The sequence below is a fragment of the Elephas maximus genome, chromosome 5 (genome assembly GCF_024166365.1).
Source record: "Elephas maximus indicus isolate mEleMax1 chromosome 5, mEleMax1 primary haplotype, whole genome shotgun sequence".
NCBI classification, from domain to species: Eukaryota; Metazoa; Chordata; class Mammalia; order Proboscidea; family Elephantidae; genus Elephas; species Elephas maximus.
In genome coordinates, this window is record NC_064823.1 from 27,783,988 (window position 1) to 27,798,872 (window position 14,885).

A 14,885-nucleotide genomic window follows, 5' to 3' on the forward strand; every position below is an offset into this window, starting at 1 on the left:
TATCATTAAGTAGTCCAGTTAAATTGGAAAAATTGCTTTTATGCTCCCAAATTAATTCCTTAAAGAAATAGTCATTAATCATACAAATAAAATTGATCATATTATCAATTACGCGGTTGGTTAAATCACTGTGATTACCTGATTTAGTGTCCAAGAAGGTGACAATGAAAAATAAAGGTATGATCCACAAAGTGCAGATTAATTTTCTAAGGTACATTTCTAGGCTTAGAATTGGAAATACCAACAGTCCGGCGTTCACAGTGACCAGGCAACACTTACATCTATCTACTCTTCTGAACAATGGCACCCCAAGCCCCACACTTGTTTTACACAGAGCGTGAGTGTTCATCAAGTGCACTCAACACTCTTCTTTCTGACTTTTCCTCACCTCACTCCTTCACAGTCACACACATCATCTTTAAGTCAACTAAAATGTTTCCGAATTGTTCATCTATTAAACTGTAAAATGCAGCTGTTGACATAACAATTTTCAGAGCTTATTAGGAAGAAACATGTGTTCCTATTATCCTCTGCACGTCTTTTTTCCATAATAGATTTCTGTAAAGATTATCAGTTGCTGTTATCCAACACCTCCTTCATTTTACAGATGAACGGAAGCAGTTTAAATTGGGAATTCATGAAGTCTTTGATGAGGGAACAGAAAAAATTTACATAGGTTGATACAGTGTTATTGGTTCTAAAGCTATATGAATATGTATAAGGCATTTAAAACAGTGCCTGGCCCTGGTGCTTGCTGTTATTACTCTTCTACAAATGGGTGTGAGTAATTAGAGGCTGTGTACATGTGCGTATGCAGGTTAGGAGGCCAAGTGGAAGACCCCTTGTCCTGATGAAGTAGATCCTGAAATGGTGACTTGGGGAGAGGGAAGAGCTATTGCTGGTGGGAATGTAGAAGGGTGCAGCTGCTGTGGAAAAATGTGGTAGCTCTTCGAGAAGTTAAACAAAGAATTACCATGTTGTTGTTAGGTGCTGTCAAGTTGATTTCAACTCATAGAGTTTTCTAGGCTGTAATCTTTACGGGAGTAGATTGCTATGTCTTTTTCCCATGGGGCCGCTGGGTGGGTTTGAACCACCAACCTTTCATTTAGAAGCAGAACGCTTAGTCATTGCCCAACCACTCCTGGGTATATACTCAGAAGAATTGAAAACGTATTAAAAAAAAAATGCACACAAATGTGCATAGCAGCACTGTTCACAATAGCCAAAATTTGGAAACAACCCTGATCTCCATCAACTGATAAATGGATAAACAAATGTGAAATATCCATACACCAGATATTTTTTTTTTAGTAGGCCATAAAAAAGAATGAAGTACTGATCCATGCTACAACATGGATGAACTTTAAAAGATGATGCTAAGTGAAAAGAGCCAGACAGAAGGGACCATATATTTTGATTCCATTTATGTGAAATATCCAAAATAGAGACAGAAATCAGATTCATGATTGCCAGGGCCTAGGTAAAGGGGAGAATGGGAAGTGACTGCTTAATTGGTTGGGGGTTTTCTTTTGAGGCGAGGAAAATATTCTGGAACTAGATAGTGGTGATGTCTGTATAACATTGTGAAGGTCCTAAATGCCATTTATGGTAAATGTTATGTGTCTTTTACCACAAATAAAATCTGATAAATGAGAAATCTACGTACAAATGAAGTTTAAAACACTTTAAGTCTGAATATTTGATGCTGTAGTAACTTTAGCAGGGAAAATATCAATCATTAGTAATTTAGCAGTCAGTGAATTGATATTGATAAGAGGATCCTTCTAATTAAGGGTAAGTTTTCTAGGAAATAATTTAACATTTTACAATTCTGCTACCTATATAAATAAATTAAATATTGAGTTTTTTTTTTTTTTCTTTAAAGAGATATTCTTGTTTCTAGGCCAAAGTAGTTCCATCCGAATGCCAAATATCTTAAGTATGGTTTCATCTGAACAGTTCCGTACTTTATATTTGAGCAAGGCTCTAGGGGGCAGTGGTTAAGAGCTATAGCGTGCTATGGCTGTTAACCAAAAGGTCGGCAGTTCAAATCCATCAGCCTCTTCTTGGAAACCCTCTGGAGCAGTTGTACTCTGTTCTGTAGGGTCGTTATGAGTCGGAATTGACTTAATGGCAATGGGTTTGATTTTTTGTTTTTATATTTGAATAGCACTTTACGTTGTCTTTATCAATCAGAATCCACTCAAGGACAACAGGTAGGTAGGTATTAAGTTGTAAGAACGCCCTGAGGTATAATTAACTTCCTTTCTAATGGTGACAAGTGACGGTCACGGCTGTTAAATGTCCAGGTAACTTGCGTATATGGTTGCAATCCAGTGTTTAGATTTCAAACCAACTTCTGTCCCACTGTCAGATCTACTTCTTATCGCCGTAACGTTGCCGGTAAAAGAGCAGGGTCACTCAAGGGTCCAGGTGTGTGAAGGACACCACTTGCATGGGCATCCACAACAGTAGCAACTGGCTGCTGATATTTTATCTGGAATGGCAGTCATTACGATGGTAGTATAAGTGTCGCATACAGTTTAATTTTTTTTTTCCTTTTTCATTCATGCAGTTCTTCAGAACAAAAGGAACAATGGCGCTCTTCCCTTCGAAGGTATTTGTGATAAAAGATATAATCTGTGATAAATGATATTGAAAAATGCAGGTCTCTGCAAGGAAGTGTCCCCAATTATTCCTCCCTCCTTAGCAGAAATTGTTGTACTGTCCTCAAGTAATTTATTTAGATTTACTTTGGCTACTACTATAAATAATGTGCTCTTATTTACATGCATGTTTCGCTTATCTTGAGGCACTGGGACTACTATAAATAATGTGCTCTTATTCACATGCATGTTTCACTTATTTTGGAGGCAGTTCTAGTTACCAGTCTCCTGTTTCCCTTCTCTCCAACTTAGACGTTGGAGCTAACTTTACTCCCAAAACATATATTAAATCTCCATGAATACAGGTTACTGTAGTGAGAAATTCACAAACCAACTGTTGCTGCCTACCCTTGAACCTAGGAAGGTGCTGGGCCCCCCAGTGCAGACAGGAAAGCTTTTAGGACCTAATCTGCTGCTCAAATCTCACATGACAGGGACCCCTTTATTTTCTAGGCCACGTCTTATTTTCCTGAAATAGTTTTGTATGTTTTCTTCTAATCCATCCTTTGATCTTGCTGAGTCTACCCACCTGCTTTTAAAATGGCATACAGTATATTGAAAATATTAGCAACATAGGTTGATTTTCAAATAAGCTATTGGCTAAATTAATACTCTTTTGGCTTTTAATGAATTCGTCTAGGTACATCGATCTAGCCAAAGAGAAAGACCACCCGAAGAGCATTCCCCTGAAAATCTTTACTGAGGACATCGAGAACTGTGCCTGTGTAAGTGTCTTTAAGCCCCTAAATTAAATTCCTTGTCTCTGACTTAGGCAGAAGGAGAGAGAGAGAAGGCATGGAGACAGTACCATGTGGAAAAGCATATGTCTTTGTAAAAGGCAAACAAGTGCTAGGCAATATGAAGCAAGAGGAATCCATGTTCCTTCCACTGTTTAGCTTTGAAAGAATTTTGCATGTTAAACATCCTTCATGTTTCTCTGGATTTGTCTAATAGCAACCAGAGTGACTTGTGTTAACGAAGTGATTTCCACAAGCAGGTATTTCCTATCAGATTTGAGCACTGTCTTTCCAATTGTTACATACATACAGATTGGTTTTGGTTGTTTCTGCAGGTTTTTTTTTTTTTTAACATTTTATTTGGAAATGGCCCTTTATTCTTAAATATTTATATATTTCCTAAGAGTAAGAATACTCTGTTACTTTACTGCCATACAGGTTCACTCTTGTCAGGTGAGACATAGATGTAGCACGTGCATGATTCTTTAGAGCCATTTCCCTTTCTAAGGTCAGATATTGCATTTAGTTATGTCAAATGCAGAATAATTTTGAAATATTCTTCATTCTGAGGATTGTGAGGGATTGAATTGAACTGGAATGTGCGACTTTCTAAGGGATCAGTATGTTTGTACCTCTTTTGTTTATGCAAATGGAGGAAAAGCATTTAGCCCCAGTTATTGTGTATCATTTGATTTCTGCGATTGCAGTGCAGTAGGCAAGATGCTCACACTGATGAATAAGATGGATACGTCATGTTCCGAATATTTTTATGACATTGTGGCCTGTCATACTTTACAGCAGCTGTACATCCCACAAAACAGAATTTGTAGGTGAGAAAAGGAGGTAGTTCAAAACAGTTATTCCTGTTCAACAGCAAAAGGCATGTGGATGCCCTGACCTATTCCCAAGTGCCTGACGCCACTGCACGAAGGAGAGGAGACTCGAGAGTTCTCCTGTAGCGAAGCAAATGCTGGTCTCTGCCTGCTTTGTTTTCAATTGGTTCTGTTCAGAATTTTCATGGAAAATCACGTTGGAATTTAAAAGAAAAACTTAAAAATAATATCTGCAATGTGCTGCATTCATTTTCTACGTTCGTCAGAGATCAAAGTTTTCCCCTGACTTTCATTCTTAGGAGAGTTTCCTTAGCATTTTTCTAGACTACACAGCTGATGCCAACAAATTTTCTTTTATCTGAAAATGTCTTTATTTCCGTTTCACTCATGAAGGTGTTTTCCCCCATACAGAATTTTGTTTGAAAGGCTGTTTTTTCCTTATAGCTCTTTAAAGCTATCCCACTGTCTTTTGGTCTCCACGCTTTCTGATGAGTAGTTCGCGATCATACAGATCATTCATTGATCCTCTGTATGTGACTTATCATTTTTCTTTGACTGCTTTCAAGATTTTCTCTACGTTTTTAGTTTTCAGCCATTTGACTATTATGTGCCAAAGTATGGTTTTCTTTTAATTTATTCTGTTTGGGGTTACTGCACTGCTCCAAACTGTAAATTTATGTCTTCCATCAAGTTTGGAAAAATTTTAGCCATCATTACTTCAAACATTTTTACTTCCCCATTTTCTCTCTTCTCTCCTTCTGATAAAAGTATATTACACCTTTTGATATTGTCCACAGGTCCCTCACACTCTTTTAGTTATTTACTTTTATTCTGTTTTCTTCCTCAGTTTGAATCATTATCATGGATCTATTTTCAAATTCACTGACTCTTTCATTTGCCATCTATATTATGCTGTTTAGCACATCCAATAAATTCTTTCTTTCATGTATGTTTCAGGTAAATTTTTCATTTTAAAATGTTTTCTATTTCTATGCTCAGATTGCGTATATTTTTATTTGATATGAACATATTTTCCTTTGTATCATTGAGAATCTGTGGAAAGAGGTGATGGAAAAGGTCAATATCATCAGTCAGAACAAGGCCAGGAGCTGACTGTGCAACAGACCATCCATTGCTCATATGCAAGTTCAAGCTGAAACTGAAGAAAATCGAAGCAAGTCCACGAGAGCCAAAATATGACCTTGAGTATATCCCACCTGAATTTAGAGACCATTTCAAGAATAGATTTGATGCATTGAGCACTAGTGACCAAAGACCAGATGAGTTGTGGGATGACATCAAAGACATCCATCCATGAAGAAAACAAGAGGTCACTGAAAAGATAGGAAAAGGTCAAGATGGATGCCAGAGGAGACCCTGAAACTTGCTCTTGAGCGTCAAGCAGCTAAACCAAAAGGAAGATTTGATGAAGTAAAAGAACTGAACAGGAAATTTCAAAGGGCCTCTCGAGAAGACAAAGTAAAGTATTATACTGACATGTGCAAAGAGCTGGAGATGGAAATCCAAAAGGGAAGAACACACTCACGGTTTCTCAAGGTGAAAGAACTGAAGAAAAAATTCAAGCCTCAAGTTGAAATAGTGAAGGATTCCATGGGGAAAATATTAAACGATGCAAGAAGCATCAAAAGAAGATGGAAGACATACACAGGGTCATTCTACCAAAAAGAATTAGTCTATATTCAACCATTTCAAGAGGTGGCATATGCTCAGGAACCAATGGTACTGAAGGAAGAAGTCCAAGCTGCTCTGAAGGCATTGGTGAAAAAGAAGGCTCCAGGAATTGATGAAATATCAACTGAGATGTTTGAACAAACAGATGCAGCACTGGAGGTGCTCACTTGTTTATGCCAAGAAATATGGAAGACAGCTTCCTGGCCAACTGACTGGAAGAGATCCATATTTATGCCTATTCCCAAGAAAGGTGATCCAACTAAATGTGGAAATTATAGAACAATATCATTAATATCACATGCAAGCAAAATTTTACTAAAGATCATTCAAAACCGGCTGTAGCAGTGTATCGATAGGGAACTGCCAGAAATTCAGTCCGGTTTCAGAAGAGGACGTGCAACCAGGAATATCATTGCTAATGTCAGATGAATCCTGGCTGAAAGCGGAGAATACCAGAAGGATGTTTGCCTGTGTTTCATTGACTATGCAAAGGCATTTGACTGTGTGGATAATAACAAACTATGGATAATATTGCAAAGAATGGGAATTCCACAACACTTAATTATGCTCATGAAGAACCTTTACATAAATCAAGAGGCAATTGTTCGGACGGAACAAGGGGATACTGATTGTTTTAAAGTTAGGAAAGGTGTGCGTCAGGGTTGTATTCTTTCACCATACCTATTTAATCTGTATGCTGAACAAATAATCCGAGAAGCTGGACTATATGAAGAAGAATGGGGCATCGGGATTGGAGGAAGGCTCATTAACAACCTGCATTATGCAGATGACACAACCTTTCTTGCTGAAAGTGAGGAGGGCTTGAAGCACTTACTAATGAATATCAAAGACCACAGCCTTCAGTATGGGTTACACCTCAACATGAAGAAAACAAATGTCCTCCCAGCTGGACCAAAGAACAACATCATGATAAACGGAGAAGAGATTGAAGTTGCCAAGGATTTCATTTTACTTGGATCCACAATCAACAGCCATGGAAGCAGCAGTGAAGAAATCAAAAGATGCATTGCATTGGGCAAATCTGCTGCAAAGGACCACTTCAAAGTGTTGAAGAACAAAGACGTAACCCTAAAGACTAAGGTGCGCCTGACTCGTGCCATGGTATTTTGAATCACATCATATGCATGTGAAAGTTGGACAATGAATAAGGAAGACTGAAGAAGAGTTGATGCCTTTGAATTGTTGTGTTGGCGAAGAATATTGAATATACCATGGACTGCCAAAAGAATGAACAAATCTGTCTTGGAAGAAGTGTGGCCAGAATGTTCCTTAGAGGCAAGGCTGGCGGGACTGTGTCTTACATACTTTGGACATATTGTCAGGAGGGATCAGTCCCTGGAGAAGGACATCATGCTTGGCAGAGTACAGGGTCAGTGGAAAAGAAAAGGTCAATGAAGTGGATTGACACAGAGGCTGCAACAGTGAGCCCAAGCATAACAGTGATTGTAAGGATGGCGCAGGACTGGGCAGTGATTCGTTCTGTTGTGCATACGGTTGCAATGAGTCGGAACCGACTCAACGGCCCCTAACAACAACAACAACAACATTGAGCAGAGTTCTAATAGGTGCTCTTTGTCTCATGATTTGAATATCTGGGTCATTTGAGAGTTTACCTCAGTCCTTCAGACTTGGTCAAATTTTCCTGTTTCTTCATAGGTCAAGTAACACTTTAGCGCACAGAACAGAATAGCCATATTTGCATTTTTTTGATTAAATCATGCAAAAGGTTTTTTAAAAAATTATTATTTGTTTACAAAGCTGTATTTGTTAGAGTGTATCTGATTTATTTACAAAGAGCAGCAGCAGGCAGAAATATACAGGTCCGAGGAATTATTGTTTTGAACAGGTGTGTTCCTTATGCTAAGAAAAACCATTATCTCACAAATGAAATAAATTAGGGAGGGATTATTAGCATTTCAAAAGAGATTTTCTACTTTACAAAAGATTTCTTGGGAGAATTCCTTTCAATTAGATGGAAGGGTTTTCAGATATTTTAAGAAACAGCAGAACCTTTACTTCTAATGAAATACCAAGCTAAACCCTCATGTGTGAAACCTTCTAGGCACTTTAGCAATGGTTGCTGTTACTGGGTGACATTAAGTTGGTTCCCAGTCACAGCGACCCCATGTACAACAGAAAGAAACACTGCCCCGGTGCTGGGCCATCCTCACAATCATTATGTTTGAGCCCATTGTTGCAGCCATTGTGTCAGTCTATCTTGTTGGGATCTTCTTTTTCACTGAACGTCTCCTTTACCAAACATGATGTCCTTCTCCAGGGACTGGTCCCTCCTGATAACATGTCCACAGTACATGAGATGAAGTCTCACTATCCTTGCTTCTAAGGATCATTCTGGTTGCACTTCTTCCAAGACACATTTGTTTATTCTTCGGGCAATCCATGGTGTGTTCAGCCTTCTTCACCAACAGCATAATTCAAAGGCATCAGTTCTTTGGTATTCCTTATTCATTGTCCAACTTTTGCACGCATATCAGGCAACTGAAAATCCCTTAGCTTGGATCAGGCACACCTTAGTCTTTAAAGTGGTATCTTTGCCTTTTCACACTTTAAAGAGGTCTTTTGCAACAGATTTGCCCAATGCAATATGTCATTCGATTTCTTGAGTGCTGCTTCTATGGGCATTGATTGTGGATCCAAGTAAGGGGGAATCCTCGATAACTTCAGTATTTTCTCCATTTAGAATGATAAACATCATGGTATACTTTAGCAATAGGAAGCCCTAATGCCCCTGATTCTGGGTCCCTGAGCTCTACTTCTGGGCTGTGAGACACTTTTTCAGAATCCTTGGGGCTACATCAGTGCATTTCTGATGGTTTTGTTTCTGAAAATTGAATTAACAAACAACTTTCAGGGCCATCTGTCATATCAAGAAATTGGCTCATAAGAAAAAAAAAAGGACAAATGATGAATTATGAAAGGGTTTCCTTTAGCTTTGTTTTTAATATCATTTTTGTGTCAAAGCCTATGAGTGTCCACTTAGGCTGCTTATCTGTCCTCTTTAAGCCCTGTTTACCGGAAGACATAGCCCTCAGTGTGGATTTATGTGCTAATACTGTAAAACCTATGTGCATATCTTGGTTACATGACATAAACCTATTTTTAAATAATGTCTCTTAGAATTCAAGTAGTTGAACAGATACCATCTCAGAATCCTCAGAGTCCCTTTCGGGTTGTTTTCTGCAAATTGTCCCCTGCTCTTATGGATCAATATGTCAATGTGAGGTGTAGTTGAGAGCTATATTAGATACCCCATTCACTGGCAGAGTTGGAACAGAACTTAGATTTCTAAAATTTTCAGTCTTGTTTCAAACCATTGGTTTTATTTTATTTTTTTAATTCTATTGTATTTTCAATGGTATTCAACAATAAAAACGTCAGTAGCCACTGTGCATGACTTAGAAAATGGCGACTGAATAGTCTTTTGAAAAACATTTTTTATAGCCAGTTCTTATTCTGATGTTACCATAACTGTGGGTGAGGTGCAAATCAATAAAGCCAGACTGTAAAAAAAGAACTCAGGAAGAGAGAGAAAGGGTCCAAATCTCTCCATTTGAAATCGTCCCTTCCATATGGAAATATTGTTGAGGGGCTGAGGACCAGTCCGTGTGCCCTCTCTGAATTCTCAATCTTTCTCTTTCTTAAGCCATTATGTTTGTGTGCCACACATCCTTTATTTTAGAAGAAATAGGTGTTTTACTGAAATGCTTTCTGCTGCCTTCATATTTAAAACAAAAAACCAAAACCCACTGTGTTCGAGTCAATTCTAACTCATAGTGACCCTATAGGACAGAGTAGATCTGCCCCATAGGGTTTCCACGTAACACCTGGTAAATCTGAACTGCGAAGCTTTTTGGTTAGCAGCCATTGCTCTTAACCACTCTTCACCGGGGTTTCCTTCAAAGGAATGAAAAATAAAATTATACTTAAGGATCTGTGCTCTACATGTGCTTTACTTTGTCAGTGTCTGAAATCAAGCTTTGCATTTAGAATATGGATAACAATTTGCAATCATTATTTACAGAGCTGTTTTAAAATTCTTTACTTACAAATGTATTTTTTATTTCATTTTTCAGCCTATAAGTTTAACAGTAACAAATTCAGATACAACCAATGACATTATCGACAAGTCACTACCAATACTCGGAATAACTGTAAGTTACCTGTAAACAATTTTTAGTTAAGAACAAACTTGGATTTTTGAGAGTTGCGTGTGTGTGTGTATAAAATACAACTCCTTTCATAAGGCAGCTGATTGTTATAGATACCTAAGGCATATTTTGTCCTCCAGAATTTAGAAATTGAAAGCCTCAAAACTCTGATATTACTTTCTAGACAGGTGCTGTTCTTATACTCCAATTTTAAATTCCATGTGACCTTGAAGTCACAGAATAATTAAATTGAACTATAGTTTTAGAGTGCTATAACAGCATGTATTTTTACTGTATATATTGTATATATAAAAGACCAAAAACCCCTTGCCATCAAGTCGATTCCGACTCACAGCAAGTGTATAGGAAAGAATAGAACTGTCCCATAGAGTTTCCAAGCAGCAGCTGATGAATTTGAACTGCTGACGTTTTGGTTAGCAGCTGAGCTCTTACCCACTGAGCCATGAAGCCTCCATTATATACGTATACAGCAAAATTTTTATAAGATTTTTAGTGAGATAGTTGTAACCTCCGCCTTACCTGTTCTGTTTTACTGTTCTTTCTGAACCTCCTTTCCTGGTTCTTCCTCTCCCGTACCTCACTTATCCTAATTGTCACTCTAGGACTCAAACTCAGTATGATGGATCCTACAGGATGTGTTTTGTAGTAAATTTTGATGTAAAGAACCCATGACTAGAAGTCACAGCCCCTGACTGCAGGTCCTGAGGATGAGATGACTGATGCCTCTAATGAGTTGCTAACGAGAGAGACAAGTTCTGAATGAGACTATGAATTTAGGAGCATTTGTGTGCCCACCACTCTAGTCCTTGTTTTGCTTTTAGTGTCTGCTTCTTTATATTTTGTTGGGGCTGACCAAAGTTAATGAAATTTTTCTCATGGAAGAGGTGGGCATCTTTGAGGATGAGGGTGAGGTTGGGGAAAAGGAAAGAGTAATTGTAAGAGTCTCCTGCTATATGAACACCACACAATTGAGAACTATTATTAAAGAGAGTGACATTCAGGTGGATAGAAACTGTAGAAAGGACTTGGATATCATGGCTCCTTAAATAATGTAGAAATATGAAAATGCCTTGCTATTGTGGCATGACGTGATTATAAGACTTGTAATTCAACTCAGCCTGACCTGCTGATATAATAGCAAACCAAAAACCAAACTCATTACCTTCGAGTCAATTCCGACTCATGGAGACTCCATGAGTGATATAATAAAGCCCCTGAAAAGCCAGAATTTGGCTTAAGGAATCAATGATTGCTCTACTAGAGAAATTTAATAATACATTTAAAATAAAATTGAATTTATATTCACTCAGTAAATCAGATACCTCTGCACCTATATGATATACATGCCCTGAAACGGAAAACTTAAATCTTGGAAAGAGTGAGTGGCTTTAGGTGTAGAGTAGATTGATCAGTGATACAGCTCATTTTGTTTTACATTTGTGATTTTCCTTTGCTTGAAGTCATCAGTTTCACCAGACAAGAAAGAATTTCTACTTTACTAAAAAATCAGCGTTACTTGGCTCTGCCTGTTCTATGGGATTCCAACATAGTGTTCCCAGCCCCTACCTTAAAAGAAAACATTTTTGTTAGATCTTATTTCCTATTTGAAATACAATTTTGAGCATATTTACTGAGAGAGTATGCGAGTGTGTGTGTATGTGTGTACGTGCATACACATATATGTGCTTGTGATAGCCTCCATAGCTGCGACCCTCCTTCATACACGCAAGGCCATGATATCTTACCAGGAGTCAAGGGCAGGCATATGAACTATCACCAACAACTCCATTACGTTTTTCTGGAGGACTGTAAAATAATTCAGCAGAGTGTGTATGATTGAGATGTGGTTGCTTCAAGGGTGCTTTCTAGTATTGCTGGGCACTAACTGCTGGGATAATAGTTCTCCGCATCTGGCCTGATCTCCAGCTTTGCGCCCTTTATCCTTCTTGCTCCAGAATGGAGCTTGTCCAAACCAAAGCCAGTGGACTGACTTCACTCTGCCCATCTCCTCAAGGTCTTTGGGCATTTGTCTGTCTGCTCAATGCAGTTGAACTTGAGATGTTTTTCAAGTTTTCCTTTGCTCAGACATAGTCACGGCAGGCTGTGTGTCTCTCTGAGCAGCACACTTGTCTGGGCAGAGACAAATGAAGACAAAGCCTAAGGTTCTCCAAGGAGTCCAGAGACAGCAGGACCGTCAAGAAGAGATTAGACTTTTCTTTCTTAGTGAAGGAACCTAAATACGATTTCATATCCACGGGCCACAGATAAAGTGAAGGACTGATTGCATTGTTGTTCCATAGATCCCCGGCCTATCAGAAGGGACAAAGGAGGAATCTGGAGTAGTCTACTGGGTGCTGGGAGAGGGACGGGTTGCTGAAATCACGACTGCTAACTCAAAAACTGTGGCCAACTCCATGGATTTACAGTATTTACACTGGTCCCAATTCTTTTTCTTTTTGAAAACATAGAAATGTTAAAGAAATGTGTCCTCTTTCAAGTACCTACTGTGAAAGAATTGTTGTGACTTTTTTTTTTTTTTTGGTCTCCAAGGGCTCTAAGAGTGATTACCAGTTGTGGGTCAGTTCTGGCAAGAAAGAGGCCCCATTCCCACTCATTGGTAAGTGGCAGGGAACTCTAAGACGGGGTTGACTGGATTCCAAATTATAACTCTAAAGTCTCAGAGTATTGATTGTTTGGCCTTAAGTTTAAATATCCTTTGGAGTAAAAACTTCTCACAATATCCATTCATATATTTGATAAATAAATTATGAAGCTTTACTCTATCCCAGGGAATAAATAATAACATCTCTTCATTCAGCAGCTTGTGGTCAAGTTGGGGAGAAAAATGTGAATTTTTCCTCTCTGCTTTTTCACTTGACATACAGCCCTGTCTTGATAAACCTCTCCTTATTTTTTATGAAAGCAATACGGATTGAAATTTCTTTTCCCCATACGTCATATTTTATATTCCATTCTGGAATTATTCTGTTCCATATTCTGACTACGAAGTAGCCTCTGTGTTGTAAGCATCCTCTAAAATGCAGCAGGTCTCTCTGTCCAACTACAAGTACTTACTGAACACCTGCTCAGCGCCCAGAGCTTCTCTCAGCATCACAGGCGAACTGAGATAAGCACGTCTAGATTCCTGAAGTCCTCACTGGACGACTGACCTGCACTTTGCCATTTTAGATTTTACAGGCTGAGTTTTCCAACATTTATTCTCGAAATTATTGATAAATAGATTACACCTCTCCTGAAATAGTTATTAGAACCATTTAGCTAAAAAAAAAAAAAAAAAAAAAAAGAAAGAAATTCTTGGATTAGCAAGTTGATTTAGTGTGGTCAAAAGAAATAGAGCAAATAAAATAAGGGAAGGGACAGGTTCTGTAGCAGAGCTTGCCATGGGGCGATGGTGAGAACTGATTGCCGCTAGAAATCCTGTGGGGTGTTCCCTCTTATCTACATTATCTTCTAAATTCTTTCCACCATCCAGGATGTTTCCAAGCGATCTGAATAATCTAAAAACCAAGTTTTTTAGGATTCACAGAGTGCATGTTCTCCATCTCAGAATATAACAAATCAAGTACACAGCTGAGGACCAAAATCCTGTTTCATTTTTTGTATTAATGTCAGCATCTTTGTAAAAGTCATTCTGCAATAAAATACATGAATAAAAATCAGACTAATACTTCAAATATATTAATTTTAATAAAATTTGTTCATTTAGATGAAATGAATGTAGATGGTAACTTCTAAGCTTAGAACAGCTTCAGGCACCACTGCTGACTCTGTGGGGTCTAAATCTTCCGTCATTTACGAGGGTCCTTTAACAGCCATTCTGTACATGGATTTTCATGTGCTTTCACTTCTCAGTTGTGGATCAGCTCCTGGTTACCCTGATGAATTTGCTTTATTTTGTTGCTCTCATGGAAGCTTCTTTGTGGCTTAGTTCTTGTTATGAACAGAGCATTCATATTGTATTTATACCAGGAGAAAGGGAAAGGCAAGAGCTCACCACCTTACAGTCAGTCAGAACTAGAAGAAAGGGAATGTTTGCTCTCTTCTTAAAAAGCTCAATCCATGTTGCAGCGCAGGGTCTCTGAGAATTCGATGGAGAGGAAGCCATTGGAAGCATGAAACAGCAGAAGATATCATTTGGCTCTCCACACCTAATGATTGAGGGTTCCGTTTCACTGTGTAAACACTGTCTTGGAGTAGGCTTCTGGGCTTCCAATACTCTGCAGCCTTACTTCTAATTCTGCCTGTGAGGGCCACCCTCACTCCAGCGGGGAGGCGGGGGGAGAGGAGGTAAGCATAAGGGCAACTCTACCGGCTGCTCTGGCTATAGCATTAATGAAATGTAATGAAATACCTGTTAAATGGACATATGTGTTAGAGAAGAGTGATCATAGTGAGTCTTGACGCGTATCATCCAATTATTTAAAGAAGATTAACTGCCAATGTTTATTAATATATTTACTTTGTTACTCTGATCTGTACAAATCTGTGTAATATTGATGGTAAGTGCTTTAAATGATGAATTTAGGCTGGGGTGGTGGTCAGGTAATTTGCCTAAGATGCTCAGATCTAGTTAGTTTCTAGGCAGAAACTAGAGGGCTTTAAATATTCTCAGATGGAAACATAGTAAAAGTCAACATGGTGTAGTGCTCAAACTGATCTCTACTTTCCAATCAGGTAACATATTTTAAAGACTATTTTCTCTTTACATTTTTTAAACACCTTTCT

The 14,885-nt window shown here is 38.4% G+C and overlaps 1 protein-coding gene across 1 annotated transcript in view; it reads left to right on the forward strand.

Annotated features, from left to right (window-relative positions):
- The window catches only part of LOC126077503 (rho GTPase-activating protein 20-like), a 474,291-nt gene that overhangs the window by 13,035 nt on the left and 446,371 nt on the right, over window positions 1-14,885 (forward strand). Inside the window, exon 5 of the mRNA XM_049887046.1 lies at window positions 2,576-2,617. Within this exon, the coding sequence (XP_049743003.1) occupies window positions 2,576-2,617 (42 nt within the window). The remainder of the gene's footprint in view (window positions 1-2,575; window positions 2,618-14,885) is intronic.